Source organism: Tubulanus polymorphus, chromosome 10 (assembly GCF_964204645.1).
Source record: "Tubulanus polymorphus chromosome 10, tnTubPoly1.2, whole genome shotgun sequence".
In the NCBI taxonomy this organism is placed as follows: domain Eukaryota; kingdom Metazoa; phylum Nemertea; class Palaeonemertea; order Tubulaniformes; family Tubulanidae; genus Tubulanus; species Tubulanus polymorphus.
Window position 1 is genome coordinate 901,760 of NC_134034.1, and position 27,029 is coordinate 928,788.

The 27,029-nt window shown below is 40.8% G+C and overlaps 2 protein-coding genes across 2 annotated transcripts; one reads left to right on the forward strand and one right to left on the reverse strand.

Annotated features, from left to right (window-relative positions):
- The first annotated feature begins 1,299 nt into the window (after nucleotides 1-1,299).
- On the forward strand, nucleotides 1,300-7,239 carry LOC141912185 (transmembrane channel-like protein 5). The gene is made up of 14 exons (XM_074803397.1): nucleotides 1,300-1,358; nucleotides 1,833-1,911; nucleotides 2,170-2,324; nucleotides 2,448-2,532; nucleotides 2,651-2,723; nucleotides 3,006-3,178; nucleotides 3,539-3,669; nucleotides 4,134-4,281; nucleotides 4,412-4,515; nucleotides 4,728-4,896; nucleotides 5,312-5,437; nucleotides 5,812-5,889; nucleotides 6,059-6,172; nucleotides 7,030-7,239. Exons 1-14 carry the CDS (start codon nucleotides 1,300-1,302, stop codon nucleotides 7,237-7,239), a joined length of 1,704 nt encoding a protein of 567 aa, XP_074659498.1.
- Nucleotides 7,240-11,515: 4,276 nt separating this feature from the next.
- LOC141911785 (uncharacterized) lies at nucleotides 11,516-25,612 on the reverse strand. Its single transcript, XM_074802835.1, has 3 exons — nucleotides 25,472-25,612; nucleotides 14,787-14,892; nucleotides 11,516-13,488 (listed from the first exon to the last, which is right to left on the reverse strand). Exons 2-3 carry the CDS (start codon nucleotides 14,879-14,881, stop codon nucleotides 11,883-11,885), a joined length of 1,701 nt encoding a protein of 566 aa, XP_074658936.1. The 5' UTR covers nucleotides 14,882-14,892; nucleotides 25,472-25,612; the 3' UTR covers nucleotides 11,516-11,882.
- Between the last annotated feature and the right edge of the window lie 1,417 nt (nucleotides 25,613-27,029).

The following is a 27,029-nucleotide window of genomic DNA, read 5'->3' on the forward strand; positions in this document are numbered from 1 at the left end:
TTTGTTGTACCAGGTGTCTTAGTGTCTGTGGGGGTACAAGGCTCGTAGAGCGCGGAAATCACTGTGGTGACAACCACTGCCAGGGCTGGGTGAAATCTATATCAACTTGTTTCAATTTCACTGAGAACCTTAGTGTCAGTGGTATATCGGTTCACGCGAGCTCTTAAGTATAGGCAGTATACGGAGCTCCGCGAACCGGCCATTCTCAGGACTGGGTGAAGTTTCAATGGAAATTTTACTTGAGAGGGTCAGATAACCTGATTTTTACCTTACTTAGTATTTAATCTTGGTAGTACATGCCTGTAGATCTTAAAAGGTCCTACAAAGACGGGCAGCTAAAATGAAACATTTATCAATTCATTTTTTGCTTTGATGGATAGATTGGTAATTTGTTCACCCAGTCCAGGAAGTGATTGTCTCCACAGTGATATCCATCACTCTACGATCCAGTGTCGTGGTACATCAGACACTTAGGTACTTTCGGGTGAACCATGAACCTTGTTTTAGCAACAGTTCAGGACCCAGTTCCACAGTTGTGAGTTCGAGTTAACTCAGAGATAAAGTTAGTTTATTTTCAATGAGTTAACTCAGAGTTAAATCTTAACTCGGAACTGTAGAACTGGACCCTGGTATTCCAACAGAAAGACGCATTACCGGAAGCCAAGCAGCATCAGCAGCACTGACTCCAATCGACCAGACGATCAGTCTATTAACAAGACGAGCTCGACAACGAAATATTCAACAAATTCTTCACCAGGCTCAGCAGCAGCAGCAGCAGCAGCAGCAGCAGCAGCAGCAGCAGCAGCAGCAGCAGCAGCAGCAGCAGCAGCAGCAGCAGCAGCAGCAGCAGCAGCAGCAGCAGCAGCAGCAGCAGCAGGATACTGACGATACGTCATACAGTAAGAAGAGCTAACATGAATACCAGGGGCTGCTAAGTTGGTCAAGAGTTGGTAAAAGATAACCGACGGATAAATGCCATAGTAACAATGAACTGGTCACTGTGTCAACTATCCACTTGTAAACTACAACCAACATTTCAACAACTGCAGCTCCTGATCTGGTTAGGATCCGGTTTCACAGTTCACAGTTCAAGATTTGACTCTAGGTTCAAACTTTTACTAATGATTCAAATTTTAACCGAAGACTGTGGAACTTGATTCTGATTGGTCAGTTTAAATCGACCGTCGAATACTGATCTCTTACCATTGTTTGATTAAGTTGAAGGTCATTTGAATAAAGAAGGCAGAATTAAAAACCACAAAAATATCTTCCCGACGAAACGACGAATTTCTCCGGACTATGTCGGAGATGGCGACGACGACTTGTGCGCATCATCCGGTGCACAGACTCGGTCACAGGTCCATACTCATTCCCATACACTACGAGCTGGTCAGTTGATGAAATCTCAACCGAATCTGATAAAACCCGTCCAGCGCCCGAGACACAGCCACAGCGAGTCTCTATGTAAGTGATACCCACTGGCGCACCTGGCGGATCCTCGATTGCCACAGTAAGACTATAAAATTTAGTATTCTCTAGTCGCAGGCAGCTCGTGCTCTGATTGGTCAGATGTCGATGAAGAAGAACTCGCCATTTATTCTATGCATAGTTCACCGGAAGCTACACTTATAGACGAGACGCATGCGCGGCAACCGAAACAGTTGAGTATAGAATCAGACCTTTGGTCTCTGGACCCAGATCCTGGGTCAAATAATGTTCTTAAAACCAATAGTCCTGATTCTCGTGGGATGCTATTTATAAAACTTTAAAACTTTAAGCTCAACACGGGCAACGATTCAATAAACTATGTTTTGTTATAATTGTTTTTTTAGTACGATCGACAAGTGCGTGCAAGTGCGAATCATGTCTCCACCTATCGGCACAACTGTGAACGAGAGTGCTACTGGCCAGGTAAACACTACACGTCACAGTCGTTTCTTTCGTTGAGACGCGGTCTGAAATAGTACCGTACGTTTTAGATATGGATTCGTCGACACATCTTTTAGTAATGTTCTTCTCGATAATTCATTTTTCTTCACGTAGCTTATTTTTTCAACGATTGGAGTTTGATTATAAGAATTACTAAATTTGAAAAATTACTTTTCCGTGGGAAAACAATCACCGCAAAAAAGGAAAATAATGTCCATTTTTCCCCCAATGTATTTGAAGGCTAGTAAGACGGTTCGGTCGGCGCTCTCGTGGCTGGTCGAATCGGACAGTGAACTACGAGTCAAACAGACGATATTCGATGAAACGAAGGATGAACTGACGCCGTTAGAGGATGTTTACCTACTCGACGATCTTATATTCACGGATAAGAAACGGTAGTAAGAATTAAACAGGGGTCGAAATATCAGAAACATCGAAATTGAACTAAATGTCAAACTCACACGGTGCAGAATGTTTTTTTTAAATATTTTTCTTTTTTTTCATTTCAACAACAACAGAACTGCTGGTGCTAAGAAACGCGGGTGGATGGTAAACACGCGGGCGACGATGAATATATTTCAACTGATGTTAAGTGATTTTCAGGTAGGACCTTGAACCCCCTCACCTAATCAATGCCTGAGCCCCAAACCTCTCCCGGGTCTGCGTCATCTGATCACAAATCTACTTCAATTGTTCAGCGTAGGCATTTATTTATATACAGAATTGGCGCCGGAGATGGAAATATAAGAAACACGGTTTGCCGCTGTTCAGAGAAAACATCAAAAACGTCGAAGGTAACGACAGAAATCAAACTGAAATCACCGCCATTTTGATATCATGTGATAAAATCGATGCGTCTCATCGCTAGGTGGCGCTGTAGTTTTGTTACACATTTCACTGTGCGCGATAGCAAATATAAACTTAAATCGAAAATTACTTTATTAAATCTTTAGATGTCTACTTCTTGCTGAGCACACTAGGTTTTTGTCATATGTGGCACCGAACGTTCACCCACTGGACCCTGACATCCTCGCCCCCTTACTGAAACCGTATGATGTTGTATTGATAATTAACAGGTGGTTTCGGTTCGGGAGTGGTATCGTTTTTCCTTTATTGTCGATGGTTGATATTGATGAACGTGTTTCTCACTGTGGTCTGGTTCGGTTCGACAGTTCTGCCCACGGCTATCTACTTCGATTACGGTAACATGAACGAGACCTTTCAACTAACAAGTCTATTCGATGGCCAGGTAAAATCTACGAAATAAATATAGCCGCAAAGCAGCGATAGAGGGTTTTCTATGTTCGCTGGTTTAAGTGGCCGTAAAATGAATAACAGACAAAAAATGTGTTCGAAAAAATTAAAAAATGTTTGATGGTAGTTACTTTCCCCTTGGCCTGTTTCACAGTCAAGGCTAAGGTTATTTTGCTTTTAAAGCCAATCTAAGACGAGTCTACGAGCATCTGAGTTCAACAGCCGATGTAACAACTTGGATAAGACAACTTCGTGATTTCAGCCATGACTTGTGCAACTGCGCGTCAAATTGATACCTTTAAACTTTGATAAACCTTTTGAGTGAGAATAGTTTGTTTGTTTGTCTGTTGTATAGAGAGCGATGTCGAAGTCGTGGGTGTTTTACTGTAGTTATACACCGTATACAGGACCCTATCACACAGCGTTAGCCTACCTCATAGCTATATTCATCTCATACGTGGCGCCAATATTCGCCATCATTTACAGGTAAAGAACATCATGGGAAACAGTTAGGTTTAAGATCAGTTTAAGACCAACTTAGTTCTATAACCAACATACACCTTAAGACTAGTCTTTGGATTTTAGACCACTTTTGGACCTAAGTCTCCATTATGGAATTGGCCACTGTCACTTAGAGTCTTATTGAGTCATTGTACCACAGAGTTGGGTCCTGATCGCAGAGTATCGTTGACGATACAACTACTTGGAAACATGTGCAAGTCTCCAGCACTGGTTGGGCGAACAAAACTATGGTGTTTGCCTACTAGTCTTCTTTAAAACTGAGGTGGTCTTAAACTGGTCTTAAATCTAAGCCACATATGGGCAACTGATCCCTGATTGGCAAACAAACCATTTACAGGACATCACGTGCCATAATTCTAAGATGATCTGGGACTGTTGTTGAATCTATGCCATACCTGAACATATCGTGCATCTCTCTGTATTTTCAGTATTTCATTGGCACAGAAATTAGAATTACCGACTCTTACTAACGACAGATACAAATTCGGATTGTTAGTTTTTACGAGTTGGGATCATTCTTTAGTGAACGAAGCCGCCGCAGAAAATCTGTCCAATACAATTACAAACCTCGTCACGGTGAGTTGAAGTAGGTTTCGGTAGGTCCTACACTAATTCGGGACTTGAATTTTCTTCTGGTGCGTTCGTTTTGACCGGAATATTCCATCTATTCGTTCAGCGTCAAAACGAATCATTGTCCCTTTTTCAGGAAAACATCCACGAATTTAAAGCTAAAGCGAATATCAAACAGCGCAGTAAAAAACAACGATACTTGATCATATTTAGACGGGTTGCCGCCTGGATTATAACATGGTGAGAGACACATCGTAAACAACTTATCACTAGGGGGCGTGTTGTAGTGATCATGCTCACGGCTAGGGCGTGTAATGGTAACATTAACTACAAGGGGCATGTAGTTATCAGATTTATCGCTAGGGGCGTGTAATGATCAGGTTCAATGCCAGGGAGAGTAATATATTATTAGGGGGCCTGGTGTTAGTACTTTATATCGATTAACATTGCAGTATTCTGATTGGTGGAGGATGTTCGACTATCATCTATGTAGTAATGTTTGTGAAATTGGAACAGTTAGTGACGGATTGGACCGGGGATGAACAACACTTCCTCAGCGTCTACTGCGTCATCATTATCTTCCAGACTATTAATATCATCGTTCCGAAATGCGTTACACAGGTCAGTACTCCCCCAATAAAAAACCCTCTGAAAACCCCCTGTTTCGCTCCCGGCAGGTGTGGTGGGTCTGTAAGGGACACTCAATCGAAAAATCAAACAAAATTTACCAGCCAAATAAATAAATAATGGGGACAATCCCTATTTTAAGATAAAAAAACCCCTCTGAATCGCCCACCCTCTCTCTTCTCTCTCTACAAAGTACTCAACGACACTTGACAATTCCGATGTACAAAACGCTAAGGTTCTTAGTGAAGTAGGAAGGAGATGAAGAAATTCTCCTAGTTGTGGAAGTGGTTGTTTCACAAAAAGTGCTCAACGACACTTGATGAATTCAGTGTGTCCACCATGCGGTACACACTGACACAAAGGTTACCTCAGTGATCTCTCATCATTTCTCATTTCTGTGTGTTTGTAGTTGCCTAAGATGGAGAGTTACGCGTCTGGTAAAGAAGAGATCAATGTAACTGTAGCTCGTATTTATCTGCTCAGACTCGTCAATTTATTCAGTTTAGTCGCATCGCTTTATCAGAAAGTCAAAGAGGTATTAATCAACGAGGCCGCTATCAGGGGGTAGAACTAGAAACCTGCCGCCTTCCTATTAAGGTTCGCCCTACTCGTCAAGATAGAGATTGTTGAAACCTAGCTGTAGTACCCTATTATTTCCTTACACTTGGATATCGACCACACCACTATATCAGATAGAGTTAGAATCCTGCTGCCCGCTCTATTGAGGTCGCTCTTTTCGTCATGACAAAGATTGTTAAAACCTATACTCTAGAACCCAACCTTTCCTAACTCTTGGATAACTCTCGATAGGGTATCCGTAGCATAGTAGAATTTCGGTCTTTTAAGTGAGTGTTCCTGTTTATTGCTGGAATATTTGCCTAACTGCATGGATTTTCGATATATTTCCAGAACAATGCGAGTCAATGTCCGGGAACGGTGATTGGTCAAGAGTTTTATAAACTGGTCATACTGGACACAGTGACGCATGTAATCATTAAAACATTCTCTCCATCAGTATTAAACATTGGACCCAGTTTTAACCCAGCTTGAGTAGATTCTTAACTCGCAATGTGAGACTGGGTCCTAGACTGGGTTCTGGACTCAACCAGGAGTCAAATTAAACCCATATGATTATATTCAGTTTTTTCCCATTCAGACTTTAAGTACAGTGTTCATCAATTTCGCCGTTTATTACTGGACGAAGAAAAAGGTCGAATTTCGTATTTCGAAAGAGGTTTTAGCCGTGGTTTACAAACAAGCTCTTATATGGGTGAGTACTGAGACAAGGGGGTAGGGCATCTACAAACAAGCTCTTACATGGGTGAGTACTGAGACAAGGGGGCAGGGCATCTACAAACAAGCTCTTATATGGGTGAGTACTGAGACAAGGGGGCAGGGCATCTACAAACAAGCTCTTATATGGATGAGTACTGAGACAAGGGGGCAGGGTATCTACAAACAAGCTCTTATATGGGTGAGTACTGAGACAAGGGGGCAGGGTATCTACAAACAAGCTCTTATATGGGTGAGTACTGAGACTAGGGGGCAGGGTATCTACAAACAAGCTCTTATATGGATGAGTACTGAGACAAGGGGGCAGGGCATCTACAAACAAGCTCTTATATGGGTGAGTACTGAGACAAGGGGGCAGGGCATCTACAAACAAGCTCTGATATGGGTGAGTGAGTACTGAGACTAGGGGGCAGGGTATCTACGAACAAGCTCTTATATGGGTGAGCACTGAGACAAGGGGGCAGGGCATCCACAAACAAGCTCTTATATGGATGAGTACTGAGACAAGGGGGCAGGGCATCTACAAACAAGCTCTTATATGGATGAGTACTGAGACAAGGGGGCAGGGCATCTACAAACAAGCTCTTATATGGATGAGTACTGAGACAAGGGGGCAGGGCATCTACAAACAAGCTCTTATATGGATGAGTACTGAGACTAGGGGGGGGGGGGGCAGTGTATCTACAAACAAGCTCGTGACTGTGGGTAGGTTTCTGCATGCTGTGAGAAAGAATCAGATGTTGCCGCTCTGTGTTTCAGATAGGGATGCTGTTCTGTGTTTCAGATAGGGATGCTGTTCTGTGTTTCAGATAGGGATGCTGTTCTGTGTTTCAGATAGGGATGCTGTTCTGCCCAATTCTACCCTTGATCGGCGCCGTTTCGTTGGTCGTTTTCTTCTACGTTAATTATGCAGTTGTCATGGTAACGTGTCGTCCGCCATTAAAACGATGGAACCAATCACGTCACAGCACGTTCTTCTACTATTTGTTATTGATAATGAGCGTGATATTAGTTTTGTTGATGGCCTTCATTCTGGACAGGTAAATATCAGCAAAATATTATCTCTCAGCCAGTGGTCTCTGTAGGTCAGTGGGATAAGGCGTGATGATGTTGCATTCACTATCAGTGCCGCAAGTGGGTTCGAATCCTGCTGGCTGTTTAGGGCAACACTCCAAAGGCCGTGGTCCCATCCTGAGATTAAATACACAATCCAAGGGTTCAGTCATTGGGAAACCAAAATCCGAACATCGTAAAGACGACACAAACGAACCAAACCAAACCCACTCAGCCCATCCCATGAAGGGCCATGTCATTGTGGAAACATGTTACATGTTTCAGCTGTATACATTTCCACGGCTTCATGAATTTTGTTTTCTTGTTTCAGTCGCGGTAACTTTCTATATCTGGACACGGCTTTAGAAGGTCCGTTCCGGGGACAGCGCCCCCTATCGGTATTAACCGATTACATCGAGAGTCAGGCCGCTGTCTGGGTGGCGACACTGGTCGAATGGATGACGTCAGTTTTCGCGTTAATGACCGTTTTCATATTCATGATGTAAGTAACTGTATCGCCACGAGGGGGCGTAGCAGTTAAATCACGACCCCAAGTTCACTGATCGTCAGACCTAGCGGGGTTTAGGGAGGAGGCCGTCTTTGCTATGGATTAGTTAGCCCTAAATCACCAAGCAATTTGAGGGATTTATGAAGGCAGTCATCTTTTTGCGGAAGGGACTTATGTGAGATGAAATCGGTAGTAGGTCATTCGTATGACGTCATAGGAGGATTTTAATCGGCCATGTTTTATTGCGGAGGTTTTGTGTTGTATATTTTGTAGAGTAATAGTCGGTTATCAGTTCATGAGGATTAAATTGGAACGATCACAGCGACACCTATACAGCAGAGAACTCAATGACGAACGACTGGAAAACAAGCAACTTATACATAGAATACATCAACTCGAGTGACACCTACAGAATACATCAACTCGAGTGACACCTACAGAATACATCAACTCCAGTGACACCTACAGAATACATCAACTCCAGTGACACCTACAGAATACATCAACTCCAGTGACACCTACAGAAATACATCAACTCCAGTGACACCTACAGAATACATCAACTCCAGTGACACCTACAGAGTACATCAACTCCAGTGACACCTACAGAATACATCAACTCCAGTGACACCTACAGAATACATCAACTCCAGTGACACCTACAGAATACATCAACTCCAGTGACACCTACAGAAATACATCAACTCCAGTGACACCTACAGAATACATCAACTCCAGTGACACCTACAGAAATACATCAACTCCAGTGACACCTACAGAATACATCAACTCCAGTGACACCTACAGAATACATCAACTCCAGTGACACCTACAGAAATACATCAACTCCAGTGACACCTACAGAATACATCAACTCCAGTGACACCTACAGAAATACTGATCAGCTCGAGTGACACCTACAGAATACATCAACTCGAGTGACACCTACAGAATACATCAACTCCAGTGACACCTACAGAATACATCAACTCCAGTGACACCTACAGAAATACATCAACTCCAGTGACACCTACAGAAATACTGATCAGCTCGAGTGACACCTACAGAAATACTGATCAACTCCAGTGACACCTACAGAAATCAAGATGGTCGCACTGCAGCTGACTGGTCGTCACAGATATAGTGGTAATGATGAGTGGATGACGACGATAGACTGATCAGATAAACTAACATTTCACTCAGTCACAAAAATAGTGATCACCAGCGAGTTTGATTGGTATCCAGGGAGGTCCCGGGTTTCAATCCGGCACGGCTTGATTTTAAGCGTAAGGTTTGGGTCGGTTTAAGGGCCGGATAAGATCTGGTTGGTCGGGGCTATTTTTCTCGCGCTGTTATTTCGTGTTCGCTATAACCGCTCTCTGAGTTTATAGCTTAATCTACTAATACCACACCTGTCCACACGATGATACACTGTTTGCTGTCTATCAGAGCTGTCTATCAGAGCTGTCTAAATATATCGATACTATCACACTCACTTTACACGCTCTAAATAAAATGCGTTTATTTTTTTTTGCTGGGATGGTCGACGACGGCGCATCAAGTTTTATCTCCGCTGAATCAAGTTGTTTCAGATCTCATTCGCTCTATATCGGTTGACCTCGTGGTGATCCGGTATTCGAAGAATGCGAATTATCCTCAACTCGCAATTCAACCCTCCTCGTCTCAACCGATCAGGAATAAGTGCGTAGAAAGAAATTCCAATCACTCTCCCTCTCTCACTCACTCTCTGTCTGTCGAGGATGAAGATGAAATATCGGGGCCCAGTTCAATAGCTGTGAGTGGGAGTTAACTGTCAGTCAAAGTCAATTCGTTTTCGATAAGTTAACTCTGAATCAAATCTTAATTCACAACTGCAGAACTGTGAATCCAAAATATTGATACTGCAACTTTGGTTGGAGCGCAGTTTCATAAAATTAGTTCATTTTTGCTGAGTTAACCCGGAAGAGTCGAATCTTAACTCGGAAAACTGTGGAACTGGATCCTGTGTTTAATCAATCGCCGGCGATTAGCTCAGCTTCAAAGACGAAATCCTCCTTAAACTGCGATCGCGCGAACGTTTAACCCCGGTTTACTCGGGCCCGGTGAAGATCGACCCGGAACAAATCGTCTGCGTGTGATCGCGGTTTATGATTAACTAGAATGGTGTAAGTTGAGACCTGTCCGGCAGTATTGACCGCTTGGTTTAAAAGTACCGACCTTTCTCTCGATGCGTGCTGTCTACGTGTTCACGTGATGCGTCTTTATATCTAGTTATCTTTAAAACAATCTTCGTGAAAGCCTCAAATCACAACCGAACACCCGACACCTCTAGCCCTGCAGCCTGTAGCCTGCGGCTTGTCTGTCAATATATCTAATTCAATTTTATTTCAAAAAGCTTTTAAATCAATGATTTTTACGAGATTTTTCAGTATCTTTGTATCGATGTCTTTTCTCTATTTCGTTCAGAAAGTCATTTCACAAATGGCATTATTTCTATCAAGTTTCGTGGGAGGGGGGCCCGGGGTTGCACCTCTTTCTTCGGGGGATACTTTTTTTTGTTTTTCTTTAAAAACAAGGTTTGTAAGTTTGTCTGGTCAGTGTGGTGACTAGTGACCAGTCAAGGTGACTCACAATAGCCGCCAGCGACTGATAATGTTTAAACGGCAATTATTTTCTTTTTATGATAACTTAATCTTTCAAGCAATCTCCTAATTACAACAATTTCTAACGATTCTGTAAGAAAACATAGATTAACAAGTCCCGTGTTCGAAAACGTGCAGCTGCTGCTGCTGCTGCAGGGTTTTTTAATCATGATTTTAAGAATCTGAAATTTGATTTATTGAAAGCTAAACTAATAACGCCTGTGTTAACAAATTGGTAATAATTTGAAAAACAATCTATTGAAAAGGTAATGTAATTACGCCTATACGCATGATAACGGAATCGATAACGAACTTTGATGATTTCATCTGAAATCAATTTAATAACAGACGTTATTAATTTACCTTTTAAATTAGTTTCAAGGTTCTTATTTCATGATTAAAAACCCAGCTGTGGTGGCAGCAGCAGCAGCAGCAGCAGCAGCAGCAGCAGCAGCAGCAGCAGCAGTGGCAGAGGCACGTTTTCGCACACGGGACATGATTTGATTAATCTATGTTTTCTAACAGAATCTTTAGAAATTGTTGTAATTAGGAGATTGCTTGAAAGATCAGGTCACCACTAGAAGAAAATAATTGCCGTTTAAACATTTTTGGTCTGATAGGAGACCCGTGTGATAGCGAGTATTGCGAGTTACCACACCTGACTGATCGCCAGTCACCACACCTGACTGGTCACCGGTCGACATACTGACCAGGCAAACTTACAAACTCCAACAGTCACGACAGGTCTATGGCCTAGTGGTTAGCATGCTCTGCTAGCATGCTTGAGGTTGCAGGTTCGAGTCCTGCTAGGGTTAGGGTTACCGTGCGAGTTAGGTTTAGGGTTATTGTGCGCGATGATCAAGTGTTAGGGATGTTTTCTTTTTGTGAATTCCTGGTGTTGTCTGACTGTGATATCCGCTGTGTCCCGGTAAATCCGTTGGAAGAACATCTCTTTCGAATGATTTAGTTTATCGGTTCCACGCATCCTTGACTGCCATTTTAACCCAACAAGAAACAACACTAAATGAATTCGATATTTACGATAATAAATTATTATTATTTCTTGAATTATAATCATCAATATTAATATTCATATATAATTAATATTTGCTGAAGAAATAAATATATAATATAAGATATATATAGTATTTTGTATCATCATAGACAATTAAATAGCACAATTTCTTTTTTAAAGTTGATTTTGATCACAGGGCTTTATATGGTCAATAGCCAATTAACATATTGGTCACGTGAAGAATAGCCAATTAACATATTGGCCATGTGTAGAGTAGCCAATGACACATTGGTAACGTGAATTAACATATTGGTCACGTGAAGGATAGCCAATTAACAAATTGGTAACGTGAATTAACATATTGGTCACGTGAAGGATAGCCAATTAACATATCGGTAACGTGAATTAACATATTGGTCACGTGAAGAATAGCCAATTAACAAATTGGTAACGTGAATTAACATATTGGTCACGTAAAGAAAGCCTGTTTCTCATTGGGGAACGGAGTAGCCGCCTGGACCGTTATAATCATGCCGGATTTCTGCAATGAACTGTCCAACATGATACGGCAGTTTTTACTGAACGAATCGCTGACCCCGGTGACGTCACACGTCGTGCCGATCACCGCCGAATTGATGACGTCATCGTTTTCGTGGTGGTCGTTAGTGTTGGTCGTATCGTCTGCTAGTAACCACGGTTCGTACTGACTGGTGTACACGTGCGCCGAATCATGCTCTCTAAACATGCGGTAGATACTCTCGAAACTCTTGATCACTTTATCGGTTTTGATTTTCTCGTCCGCCTGTACGACGATGACGTAGACCTCGAGCGGATTATCGGCCGTTCTCGGGTCGGGGATCATCGATATGTCTAACGGCTCGTCGACGGCCGGTAAGATACAGATAGAATCGGGCGCCATAAACAGCGGTTTCTCGCGCGGTTTTCCCGCTAAAATAACCTCGTTTTTATACCACATTTTCAATTTAGAAGTGACGTCATTGATATCGGTGACGGTCAGGTGACCGGTGTCCTTGACATTGCTCGATTGAAGCACCTTTTCGGTGATGTGTCCGTGAAAGGCGATTTTATTCGGGCGTCCGTGGGCGGTGAGGATATCGCTGATCTGTTGGGCACGTTCTTCGCCCTGAAACGTGTTCAGGGCTTGTCCTATTTCGAGCGCGACCGAATAAGAGCCGAACACGGGCACGTCACCCATCTGTTCACCCGTTATCACGTACGTACCGTAACCGATATACGGCGAAAACGGTCCGTTCTCGTCGGAGATCAAGGCCGCGGCCACCTCCTCGACCATTTTCTCGGCGCCGCACGGGAAGTCCAGTAAAGTGCTCGGAATACTTTGAAAGTCAGGTCCGGCGTGAGGCGACATGATCGCCGTCGGCGAAACGGAGAACTTGTCGGCGTACGTGATTTGATTGACAAGCGGGACAGATCGCCCCGCCCCGTCGCAGTCGACTATAGACACGCCGTTGATGGCGCTGAGATACAGGGCTGTAGCCATATTGACGGCGCCCAGTTCACCGGTTAGAATGTACGAGAATTGATTAAAACTGGCGAATCGTGGATAGTTTAAAGGGTCCCTCGAACGGAGGTTACACTGTTGTTGCAAATAAAGCAATGTGTTGCGGGCCGCGTTGTTCGGCGTGCGGCCGAGATTCTCGTCGTCAGCGCCACCTAGGTTCACGTCGGGAAAACCGTTACATAAGAACTTCACGCGCATCACGTGTTTGACGATTTCGTAAAAACTCGGTTTCGGCGATCCGGACTCGCTGCCGTTGAGTAAATCGTCCTGACTACGACTCAACGGCGACGTCCGTCGCAAACGATCGGGACTCGTGCGCGGGCTATTTCGCGGACTAACTCGCGGACTGGATTTCGGACTGCCCCACGGACTGATTTTACGGGCCGGACGTCGGGTATGGCTGACGCGGCGTTCGTTCTGTACTTTAGACGGAGTTCCGACCAGAGCGATCATCGTCATCCACTCGTCATTACCAACACTCTGCGGGGGTTCGATACACGCGTAATCATCCTCGAATAGATCATCTAGAATTAATCTGTAAATATACACAAATATACAACAGATCAGTATTAGAGTAACCACCAGGTGTCGCTAGTGTACAGTAGGTCATCAACTACTGCGGCAAAATGATTCCACTTGTGGCAAGTGAGGATCCACCAGGTGTTGCTAGTGTACAGTAGGACATCAACTACTGCGGCAAAGTGATTCCACTTGTGGCAAGTGAGGATCCACCAGGTGTCGCTAGTGTGCAGTAGGATATCAATAGAGGATTCCACCTGTATATAGTGAGGATCCACTAGGTGTCGCTAGCGTATATCGGAACAACAACGCTCGGATTTTTAACGGTCGGATTATTTCTCGGATTCAATTTTTCTCGAAATGCAACGAATGAGGAATATGAATCGCTACAGAGCTACGACAAAACCCTTAAAAGATCAATCCTAGTTTAGCTAGAAAGGTGTGGGTGATTTATCTTCCCTGAATCATTGTCATCACAGGAATCGATAATGATGACAAATTGATTCTATTCGCTACGGTTTCGGTGTTCAGAATTAGAGATTGAAGGCTTACTATTAATCACATTAAACTATTAACAGTAGAAGAGCCCCCTCCCCCTCCCTCCATACACTAATCATAATCAGATTATAACCCATTTCATAGAAATTCAAAAGATCAAGAACGTGATTTATTCGTTCATCAAGAATCGAAATCGAAAATGTAAAGTACACAATATTTTGGACTCTTTCTAGTATCGCTGAAACGGATATTTCTTATCCAAATTGCCGAACAATTTGCTCGATTCAAAATTTAAATGATCTATTTACAAATTCAGCCAATGAAATACGTCGTGGAAAATAGTGAAAGTTTCCATTTCTAATATTCTTGATGGAATAGATTAGATTTTTAGTCTTTTAAATTTGTATAGAGTGGATTTCCAATCTTAATTCTCCACGTTTAAGACACGCGTGGCCGCGCTCTCTCGATTAAGGTATCATCGATTAGCTTAAGATTAATTTAGATATTTTCGAATCTTGATGGATGAATTTAGTTTTTAATCTTTTAAATTCTAATATATCAAGGTTGGTTCTAATGTTAGTATCACCCCCCTCCCCCACGTCCATGAGTTAGTGTTACCATTCTCCTAAGTATCAAGTCATATCATAACTTAAGATATTTTTGGTTATCGAAAGAAAAATTTCTTTTTTTTTAATCTTCTAAATTTGTATGAAATGAATTTTTTCACATTAACTTATCAAAAGTGACTTAAAAAGAACCGATATCTATTTACTTTCGAGACTGGAAGCTTGAATTGTCGTCAATCGTTAATCTTACCTTGAGAAATGTAAGGGTCCTCCGCCTCCGCAGGCGAGCACTACCGCCCCCTGGAGGACTAAATCACATTCGTCGCGGTTTAGCTGTCGACTCATTGTTCGTCGGCCTGAAAATATAAGAAGAAAATAAATGCATGAATAACAAGTTTTAGATGAAATACAATCAAGTCTGGACTCTCTCGAGTCCTAGAGTCATTTGTGTAGCGCCCAGCGGGTGTAGAAAGATGCTAGAATCCCTAAATCTATTTTCCTAGGAGCGGTTTCACTTTGTTACAGTGTGTGCGGTTAAATATCTCAACCACAATTTTACGTTTCTTAATGTCGTTTGTTCGCAACATTAATTGGAGAAAACCGTTTCATACGCGAAATTCAATTCTCGACGTTGTTTGCGTAATTGCCCTTTCTGCTAGGTTTGGAGCCGCCCTTTAAAACGCCGACACGCCGTCTCTAAAGACGAGTTAAAACTCTTGGTTGGTTAATGAAAAATGACAAATCCAGTCTCAGTAGTGCGTGTGTGCGTGTGTGCGTGTGGACTTTCACGAGTGAAATGTCGTTATTAGTGATTAACTCGATGAACTGATATAAGATAGTGTTTGCGTAACACATGTGGATAATCATCGAATTACATCGAATACTGTCTCCATTCGCGATGTGGTTTACACATTCAGAAATTAAAATCATACGCGTATACTCAGAAATTGATATCAGATCTACTGCAGTTAAAGGTCACCTATCCACTGTGTGGCGCGCGAGTGTTACTAAAGAATAGTGTTATGGTTTGGATAAGCTACATTACCATTAGGGACACCTAAATTGTAGTCGCTCCAGAAACTGTTTTGTTAGTTTAGGCATATAGAACTTACTTGGTCTAAGACTTTTCTCAAATCTAAGCAACAACTAACATGTAACTATAATACATCAACCGATTCGGGATGTCCCGAAACATGTCGTAATAAAAGGGAACTGGCGACTATGATTGAGTACTCACTTGTGTCCAGATGAAAGTTTCTCCTATAACTAGTCCCAGTTATCACTATACAACCCATTATGAATACGTTAATTAATGAAATCAGTGGCGCTAATTAAATCCTGGTCAATGACAGTGATGACCTACCCCCTATCTAGACTTATTGTAGCCGAGAATAGCCTCTTCACACAGAGCGGTCGTTTTCATTATCGCCCTAAACCGTTCATTATCACACCGCCCGCCGACTGATCTATGACGCGTGTTCTTTTAACCTTTATCAATCGGAACCGGGCTATCGCTATAAATAAACACCGGTCACGATCCGCCGGGTCGAATGACCAAACCGATATCGATCGATTAGAGAGCGACCGACACGCCACCTAGTAGCCGCAATCGACAATACACTAGATAAGATCGTACTGTGATACATTTATCGCGAATAATGCCTTAGAGCGTCCATTTCATATGCTATAACGAATTAGTTTTAATAATCGAGTTTCTCCATGTTTGGTTACCTTGTCCGTCCAAAACGTTTGAATCGAATTACACGTTTAGTCAATACAAACAAAACTCTGATGACAACTTTTCGACACTTTTTAAACGATGACTTTTTGAATGTGAAACGGGTGAAAAAATTGTCAAGAAAATGAAATCAGAAACTTCATTTCACACCGATTAGTTCAGTTAGAATAAATAATAAGTAATTTCTGCCCTAAAGTTACAGTTCGATTCGTAAGATTCAGTAAGATCATTCATAAGTATCATCACAAAATATTTCATCTTTCAATTTATTTTACGTTTAATTTCCTTACATTCTCTACACCTTTCGTATATTCCCTTTTTGTATGAATTTATTAATAAAATAAAAATCATCCAAAAAAAATCTTAATATTCTTTTAAAACAATATCAGATGGATGACGATATTTTCCATTAAGATTATGATTTACTTACTGGGAATCACGTAGTCAAACATATCGCCTGATGTATAAAACTCTCTCTCTTTCTGTGAGCTGTCGTCTGCTGGTGATGTTAGCGTTGTTTATGTTTGGCAGACGATGCGATATTCAGCTGTATTTATACTGGATATCGCAGTGTCAGTGATGACGCATGCGCGCTGGGGGAGGAGACAATGCGCGCGTCAATCGCTAATCGATTTTAACCTAGCAACATCAAAACATTATAAACAACTCCCCGTCGCTATATTTCACGTGAATTATTGATTTTTAAATATATCGTTTTAGGTCCAGTTTGTATCCGGCGAGTGGGTGAAGTGGAGAGCCTTACGAATCGTTTATTGATAGCGGTTTAAAACGTCCTATAAAACCAATACAAGTCCTTTTGGAAAGTTTCGAGACCCCCAATTCATTATATCCATCATGGTTATCATTCTTATATTATCATTATGATAAATTATAATTATTAGAATTATATATAACCATCATAATTATCATTATAATTATCATGGGGACTTTTTCCGTCTGATCCAATAAGAATATCCGTTACCAGCAGGACCGTGTGGTGGGAAAACAATCAAATCAAATCAAATCAAATCAAATCATACGAAATCTACCAATCAAATAAATAAAAGGGTTTATCCCTATTTTATACCAATCAATCTATAGAAATATTATGCTTTTCAACTTTTTCAAGAGATTTGAAAATTCACTTTCGTTCAACCGATTTTCGAACTAACAGTGCGCGGGTGGATGACGTCATCGGTGTGAAGAGGGATATCCCGCTTTCACTTGTCGGTATCGATCTATTCTCGAGTATGCGCGGCTGCGACGTCGAGAGATCTCAGGTACTCTACCTCGGTCCTCTCTAGTTCGGATTACGTGATATAGCGCACGCGCCGACGTTACGGTTAGATCCACTACTCGAGAGCAGATCGCGGTCGGATTACGCTCGATGACGTCATCGACGGCGGTGACGTCACGCCACCCGTTGCCGGTGAATTAATCTCGGGCTCGACCACGTGACACGCGTGGATCAAAGGATTATCGGTTGGTGGCAATTACTGTCGGATTGGTTAAGTATATAAGCCGGCTAGTGACAGTGATAACAGGATTAGCCGGCAGTGTCTGTGGGATTCTGATTGAGCCGTTTATGAAGCAGTTGAAGTGTTTGACACTTTCTCAGAAATCCGTCCGAAAATAAACATCAAAATAGTACAAACATTTCGTTCATTCATACCTCAAAAAACATGTACCGGGTACCGACGCGCTCAGCTAAAATTCATTGAGCTGCCACCCAGGCCTGTGCCACCGAGCTTTTGTGGGCTGAGCAGTTCTCAAGAATAATGACACTTTTTAATTGCCGAACAATTGCCGAACGGTTGCCCGAATAAATCATTTTAGAATGGATAACTTTTCATTTTTGCCAAAAAAATTATGAAAAACTTAACCCAACCTTTTGGTTTTTTGAAGGGGTTAAAATTCAGTTGTTAAGCGCGAGCAGTTTTGATACGTCTCGTGAAACTTGGACAAAATCCAAAATGGTCGCTTTACTGGGAACTAGTTTTATAGGGAGAGGCCGTACTATAATATCGACTACGTTCTTTTTTTCGATTTGACCCACTTATCGATTTTCAATATTACGGACGCTGATGAAATACGCGCCGTAGTTTGGAACCGATCCAAAACCACCTGACAATTTACGACGAGGCCAAACGAATACGGTTATTCGTTTGCCATCTTGATTTCTGGTTTCGTAGTGAAGTATTTGAAACTGTGTTTTTCTCCGTTGCTTTAGTTTTCATTGAATCAGCAAAACTTGACTCCACGTACCTTCCGAGACGTTGCCATGACGTCAGCGCCTAATTTGCATTACAAAATCAAGTAGGCGGCGCCACGTTACGGTGCGCGGAGGCCGCACCTCAGCAGTTTATAAATGAGAACTTAATAAGTTAATTTTAAGATGATATAAGAAATGATTAAAGATCTATTTGTGGAAAGAGTCATTGCGAACAAACTGATGCGTTTTGAAAATCGATGAAATCATTATTAAGAGAAATTGCAAATCAAAAACTCGCAAGGATAGGTCGTATGAAACCTGGGTCGTGCCGATTGGAATAAACGATGTATTCACTGTGTTCGGCCTATTGAACTATCTCCAGTTACGAGCGTTCATCGTATTTCATTCATGAGTCGTCAGTGGCACACAGCTGGTCCTATAGGCTTCCCTAACACACCGCGCCTGCCTGCCAGCTCGCCAGCTTGCGCGCGTGTCTGATGATGTTGTCTAAACAGTAGGGATTGGTTTTAATTGTTTGTTATATATCGATTATGAAAAGTATGTTCACGCTGTCAGGAAAGTGTGAAAATGATCTATAGCGCGCGTAAGAGATTAAAAATGACGACGGGTTTTATACGACAGCTGACGCCAAAAAACGGCATCGTGTCTTCAGACATTTCAGACGACATTTTCTCAGAAATCTCACGATTCTTACTATATTCACACCGATTGAGACCCGACATGCTGTGCCCAGTAGGAGAAATCTACTGTAATGTCTTATATTTCAACGTTGCGAAAAAAGACTTTTTGAGATCCTTAAATACAGTAAATTTGAGTAGAAATCAATATTTAAGTTCAGCAATGTTTCTGTTTGAAATAGACCTTTAGTGTCTCACTGATGAGACCGTCCTGCTGTTAATTTTGAAGTAACCAATTTAGCAATAAGACCAAATTTCTTTAAACTTAGTCGTATAACTAGAAATTGAGGTGAGGTTTGTCCTCATTGATAACAAGAAGTAAGCCACAATTTTGGTTACAAAGTGTTATCGAACGCATGAAACTGGACCCGAGCATGACCAGCGTCATACGATCAACAGACCAGACGGACCACCCTGCACGACTGGTCTCAAATTATTGTAATACCAGACGACAACGAGATGAAGGACCACTGCGCGACTGGTCTGAAATAACTTTTTTAATCTACAGTAACGCGATAGCACTGATATAAATTAATGATTAATCAATATTAATTAATTAATTAACGAATGATGAGTATATCGATGACGGCGTCCGGTATCCAGGCGAGCGATGGCTATTTAGCTGTGGACGTTATCCGGTATCCTGGCGAGCGAAGACTACATTTAGCCGTGGACGTAAACAATATGCAACGGATTCAGAGATTTTCAGTTTAAAGATGGCGGATGTATCCTTCTTATAGGCTTCGACTGAACGTGACGTGTGACGGTTTTAAATATCAGTTCCAGGGTTATAGTTTACGATATACTGATAACGAAGATTACATACAAGTCGTTTTACGCATCTTGGTGTTAAACACTGCGTTGAATAATAACTCAAGACTTATTTTCAACTTTCTATATTTCCCATCCAGCTAAATTTTATTATACCCTTATATTACAAACGAACCACATAAAGCGCTCTGTATAAAAAGTCTCTATTTGATCCCGTGCTGAGTTTACCGTTTATATATATATATATTTATACAACGTTGAGCTGAAAGTTTATTGCGGTTTTTTAGACGCGTTTTTTGACCGCGAGCCAAATGTGTTACTAAAACAGAGGCGGCTCTTTATAGTAGTTCATCTTAAAGATGAAAGGGATGAAATGTAACTCGACCCTGCAGCTGTATCCAGCATCCGGATTGCCGTTGAGGTAACCACGTGACCCCACGCGTTTCCGGCTATTTGCATATTTTCGCCTGCGTTTTGTGGTCACATAATTTGAATAAAATGATTTTATCGAATATATGATGATGATAACAAAATAGATTGGGATAGAATGTTCCGAATAATGCATGTTTAACAATGCCCACGCAGTCAGGGTTGGATCTAGGGTCCGATTCAGGAAGGGTTGCATTCCCACAATAGGACACATCCAATTTCAAAAAGGACCCGGTTCGAGAGCTCTTCGCAAAAACAATAGCATTTTTTTTTCTCGAAAAACAGACAAACTTATGAATTTGAAATTTTTTAGGCATCAGTTTAATATTTTTCATTTCCCCCGTAAATATTCAGTGGGGTAACTTGACATTTTAAGTGGTGCGCGCCCCTACACCTCCCCTTGAATGCGCCTCAATTCCACCCACCCATCAGTTCCACGATATCCATCAGTTCCACATATCCACCAGTCCCACATATTTCCCGTGTTGAATGTTTAGATGTTGTTGATTCAGTAATTAGATTAAGATAGCGATAAAACGATGTGAAAACTCTACAGTCGCGGGTGATGACCTACAAATATTGTTTACCCGTACATACGATATATATATATATATATATATATATATATATATATATATATATATATATATATATATATATATATATATATATATATATATATATATATATATATATATATATATATATATATATATATATATATATATATATATATATATATATATATATATATATATATATATATATATATATATATATATAGGCCCTTTTATAGTTCGGGAGACACAGGAAATAAATAATTCACGAATTATAGACAAACCCACTTTTTATCTCTCTTCAATAGAACATCGTTTATCCCACAACAATGTCCAGTAAAATGGTGCAGTCATATAGCTTATATTTTTAAGACCAGTCTAAGCTCATTTTGGTTCTATAATTAAACAATCTAAAAACTTAAGACCAGTCTAGGTTTATTTTAGTTCTATAACCAATCTAACAACTGAAGACCAGTCTAAGCTTATTTTGGTTCTATAAACAATCTAAAAACTTAAGACCAGTCTAAGCTCATTTTAGTTCTATAACCAATCTAACAACTGAAGACCAGTCCTAACTCGCCTGACCAAATCTAACACCTTTAGACCAGTCTAAGCTTATTTTAGTTCTATAACCAATCTAACAAATCAAGACATGTCTTGAGATTCAAGAAACCTTTGGATCAATGAATCAAGTCCGATTTCTTTTTCTAATGAAATCAAATGCGTGAGTAACCCAAGTATCTCGTGTCTGTTAACAGGGCATGAATTCATAGGTATTCACAACAAAGTTCAGTGTTTTAGATAACAAAAAAATAACTTAATTACCTGCGAGGTCATCAGACTGAATGATAAATCCAGCACGCACACGGCGCACGCAGGCGCACGCCGCGCACAGTTATGATAATTGCTTCGATCGCAATTTTACAATCATTATTATCCCGTAACTAATTAGGATAAAAAACAACAAACAGTCAGAGGCGACAATTTTGATTACGAATGAATGTCTCTATCTCCTCGCTGCCCTATAACCATTGGTAAGCATTATAAAATCCCTGCACATTAAGAATAAAAAAGATCGTCTGAAATGTTTCCTTGAGCTAGTGTAGTTCACTTAACGTTCCGATCATAAAATCCTGATATTCATCTCCAGGAATACTAGGTGTTTTATCTCCTAATTAGTCTCTGTGCTCTGAATACACGTGTACTCCTGAAGATGACCATTAAAACAAAACGTCGAAACATTGCGTAACCTATTAGCTCTTAATGAAACATATCTGACTCAGGTACTTCTCATTCCGACTGAGGCTGCAGGTTTTTATCTGATCACCGATTTGTCGGTGGTGTGTCGGTGTCCTGTGAACTATTGATATGATATTGACTCATATTTTACCGGTAACCCGATGAGTCGCCTGCGTGTCTGTCCGTGCGGCTGCACCCGTTTCAACCAGCGCCGAGAACCGGAGCCATCCGCCCCTTCGAGCACCGAACGCCCGAGCCGTGCCGCCCCTTTCCTCTTAACGATTCTTCGGCCTTACTCAGCTCACAAATGATTTCGTAGGCTTTTGAGATACACTTTCATTTTTCGATAAGACACTCATATAGCGGTATAGCTTGCCTTATATAGCTCACAATATCGTGCAATTTTGTGATATAGCATACTTAAACATTCTTACACTCTTAGAGGTATTTTGTATCGTGTGGTTTTATGATGTACTTAAAACATTTTTCAATATTATTTGAGGAGCTCAGATTAGACACACCTATTTATAGTGAGCTGACGGGCGGACCCAGTTCCACTTATGAGTCACTAATTTGACCCTACATGTGAAACATTGGAAAAATAAATGGAGCTCAACCGACATCACAGTAGAACTGAAGGCCCTGGACCCAGTTCCACAGTTATGAGTTAAGACTAGAATTAGGGTAGAAGGATTCAAGATGAATTCATTTTGATTCCAAAGAATCGAATTTAACGATCCACTCAGCGACAGAGTCGTCAACTGTGCAGGTGGAACTGGATCCATGGTTCATACTTAAGTCCAAAATTGCTCTTAAATCTAAAGACTGGTCTCAAGTTGTTAGGATTGGCTATAGAACTCGCGGACCTGGACTGGTTCAACTACGGAGTCGGCCTGTGATTTCTGATCCAATGTTGAATTCCCACCAAGAACTGTGGAAATTGGGTTTGACGTATGTTTAAGTCTAATGTCATTGGACCCGTATTCACAAAATTCTATATGAATACGGGGTCCGATTACAATACACTGTACAGTTTGAATATCGGGTGTTTCAATATCAGGAGAATCCACACTATTCTCACATCATCGCTGACGAAAAAAACTACTTCAATTGCAGCCGATATTTACAAGCGGGGCTCTCTCGCCACTTGTTATCAATGGACACCATGGAAACTAAATGATTAAACGTTTTCGCCCCGCTCTTCGAAATCCATTATTGTAATAGATATCTAATGGTTATTTGTTTAAAGGTTTCTAGTATCGGGGAACCATATCGCATCTCCAGCCAAAATAACATTTGGGATTTCGGTAATGAAATGATGCATTTGAGTTTATGTTTTGAAAATCTATATATAGCCCCAAGGTTCCTTCGTTAAGTTTGAAATGTCAGAAAAATTAAAATTTGACCAGAAGCGATCTAGGACCCGTTTCCACGGTTACGTATCCACATGTTTGAGTAAACTCCGAGTTGAGATAAGCTCATTTTCATTACACAGTCAAATTCCAACTCACTGTGGACTGGCCACTTCCCGAAAAATTGGTTAAAGTTAACCAGTGGATAGTTGACAAGAGTTAACCAGTGGATAGCGGACCAGTGGATATTCATCCACTAGTTATCTTTGCGCGACCTTTGAGCAACTGGCCCCCGGTTTACACCGTTGGATATCGATGGTTTTTAAGAGGTGGTGAAGGGCGGTGGCTCTGGTAAAGTGTTTCAGACAACTCTGTTCGCATATCGTATAGCTATCATTATCGATACGACTAATTCTGATACATAAACTACGGACCGGAAATGATTTTATAGCCACTTATTTGACAAGGGATTCACAGTAACCAATGGCAGCGCTAAAACGATCAGATTATTTATACAACAATGATGACGGTTTGTCACGAACGATTCAAAATGCAGACTGATATATTCTCGGGCCATGTGTCGGTTCCGATACCATTAAAATTGATTAGTCCATTAAATTATAAATTAAGTCATTCGATAATATATTGAATATCGATATCGTTTCTAAACGTTCTGAATGGTTATTGTATATGCAGATAGCAATTTAGACAGGAAATGTCTGCGTGTGGGTGGTGGCTGCGGGGGTGTCGCCGTTTCTAGCACGAAAGTTCCGCAGTGTCATTAAACAAGGTTAGTTACTTATCTGACCTCTTAGATACGAACCTCCCGTACACCTGGAGGCCACTTTCGCAACAAAGACGATTAAATATTTTCGATTAATGATAAACTTGAGTTAGAAAATCGATTTTGGAGTTGCTATCGTTTTGGAGGGGGCTGGAATTTCGCGGATCGGAATTCGTAGCACGAATAGAATGTCAAATCGTGGTCTAGATAATTACAATTAAGATAAGAAAGCTTTCTAATCTTTCACTTCGTTCATTTTTGTAGATAATTTTCTCCAACATGAAACATAAAGCGCTTACTATATCATGTTTTCTTGGGAATGAATTGAATTGATTGGAATAGTTGATGACAGTTTCCTGGTTTGAATATGATTGATATTATAGTTGATAATATTCACATCAGTGATTTATTTATCTAAAACAGGTGTTTTTTCTCATGTTTAACAGAATCAATCATTAGCCGTATTTGAACCTATATAGTTAATCACAGCTGTCTCCAAATGGTTACTGTTTAGATTCATTAGAAAGTTAGATTTTATATTTCCTTCGATAACTTTGAAGTCCGCTCTACTGAAGATGAATGACGCAATTGAATACTAAAAATTCACGAAGTTGAAAGTTTGCTGTTTAACCCTAATTAAACGTTTAGAAAAGAACTATTTCCAACAGTCGAACGGAACAAATCATCATTGGCCTCATCATGATAGAAACAGCTATAACACTGACGATCAATATCAGCAGAATTAACATCGTTAGATCAATGCGTTAATTTAGAATTCTATTTAATTCGTTTGTAAAGTGTATTAATAATCGTAATTCAAACGACTCGAAAACAGAAACAGAAATATCCGGTATTACATCGATTACATAAGAAACTTTTTAAGTTATCCTGAATTACTCTGTAATCCGCATAAATAATGATTACGTTTAAGTTCCGTTAAGTTGCAAACTTCAGTTGGTCAAAACCTGTAAAACGTTAACCAGTCGATAGTTAACATCGTAGCAACTAAAACTACATGGTTTCTATATATTGAATTTATCCGCCAGTTATCTTGCACAAACTTTTGACCAACAACTGCAACCCTCTTGCTCATCCATCCTTATCAGAAATTTAAAAACTCTTCATAACAATAAGAAGATTTAAGCGTTTGCTCACCTTTGAAACCAGTTGAAAAGAAATATCTCGCAGTTTTTTTAAAACAAACAACTCTCAGAAAAATCCGACTTTGACCGTGCAATGCAGTAATTATTGTCACCTCCGGGTGATGTGTCTGGCTGCATGCAGCAGTAGTAACTATTAATTGTTCGCACTGCAGCCCCGTTTATTTATACCGATACACACACGCGTTTATTTTTACCCCAATCGGAAATTCCCTTTATCGTGACTAATCGGCAAGTTCCGGAAAACCGATTGTCGTCTTGACACGCGGCGCATGCGCACTAGTACGACGCGTGTAATTGCACTTAATCAAAAAGTTCCATAAATGTATGTATATATGGGATCGGAATGTAGGAGATCGCGGCCTGAGTGACACAGTACTGACTGACTGCTAGCCTTTGTTTGATAACAACCCGCTCTTTCACCTCCATTGATGACACAGCGATCGCGCGCGCCGACAGCGCTGTCATCCGCTATTAAAATTCCTCAACGCCATAAAACTATTTGTTTTAAATATTATCGATGATGCGATATTAATACGCTATTGAAGGTACTTAGAACCATTGCATAGCACAAGGTGTGGGACATATCGCGGAACACGTGACGTGTGCTAATATTTACTATTTAGACAATCAACGACCTCCGTGTAAAGCGCAATCGGTGGTGACAAAACAAAATTCCGAAATTCAAAAACTTTATTGAAGTGATTAACATCGTGGCCGTTTCGGCTTTTGAACTTCTGTGGAGAAATCCTACGAGAAAATTGACGTTTAGATTCAATTCTTGCGAGCCGTTTTTAAAAGACTAAGAAAGTAGTGACGTTGAGACTCAATTCTGAGAGCCATTTTCAAAACATGTTTCGAAAATGGCTGAATTTGAAATAAACTGTCAAGAACTGTAAAACTGAGTCATAAAAATGTGGAACTGAGTCCAGAACTGTGGAACTGGGGCGAGAACTGTGGAACTGGGTTCAGGACTGTGGAACTGGATACAGAACTGTGGAACTGGGTCACAGAACTGTGGAACTGGGTACAGAACTGTGGAACTGGGTCACAGAACTGTGGATCTTGGTCCTAAACTGTGAAACTGAGTCCAGAACTGAATTCTTTTTAAAACCATTGATGATAGTTTCCTAGCCTGATCTGCAGTGTAATTAAGTAGTTTAAACGAGCAGTGAGTCATTATACAATAACGACTTTCATGCCGGATTTTATAAACGATAAATAGTTTTATCGCTGTATCAATCAAACCAATGTTTGCTTCCTGTTTTTGTTCGGCCATAAATAGAGAATAATAGAGAATTCGGTGAATTCTATTTTCGACCGAGAAAATTTCCACCCGCACGTTATTAATATCGCTCGACGTCCGTTAATGATCGCGAAAAACAGAAAAACCCTGAAACTTTTAAAGAATTGTTTTGTTTCGCTCATAAAACGTACACGCGTCAAGCGAAGAGATTTTATACTCGTTGAAAAAGAAATTATTTTCGCTTTTTATCTTTTTGGTTGTTTTACTTAAACGCCAAATGGGATTCTCTTGCAATCGGTATTATCGT

Bases quoted from the DNA above. Each gene is read 5' to 3' on its own strand.
- LOC141911785 (XM_074802835.1), bottom strand. From the start codon at position 14,881: ATGAGTCGACAGCTAAACCGCGACGAATGTGATTTAGTCCTCCAGGGG. The intron at 13,489-14,786 runs GTAAGATTAACG...GTATATTTACAG, and splicing joins GGACCCTTACATTTCTCAAG to ATTAATTCTAGATGATCTAT.
- LOC141912185 (XM_074803397.1), top strand. From the start codon at position 1,300: ATGTCGGAGATGGCGACGACGACTTGTGCGCATCATCCGGTGCACAGA. The intron at 4,516-4,727 runs GTGAGAGACACA...TTAACATTGCAG, and splicing joins GCCGCCTGGATTATAACATG to TATTCTGATTGGTGGAGGAT. The intron at 5,438-5,811 runs GTATTAATCAAC...ATATATTTCCAG, and splicing joins TTTATCAGAAAGTCAAAGAG to AACAATGCGAGTCAATGTCC.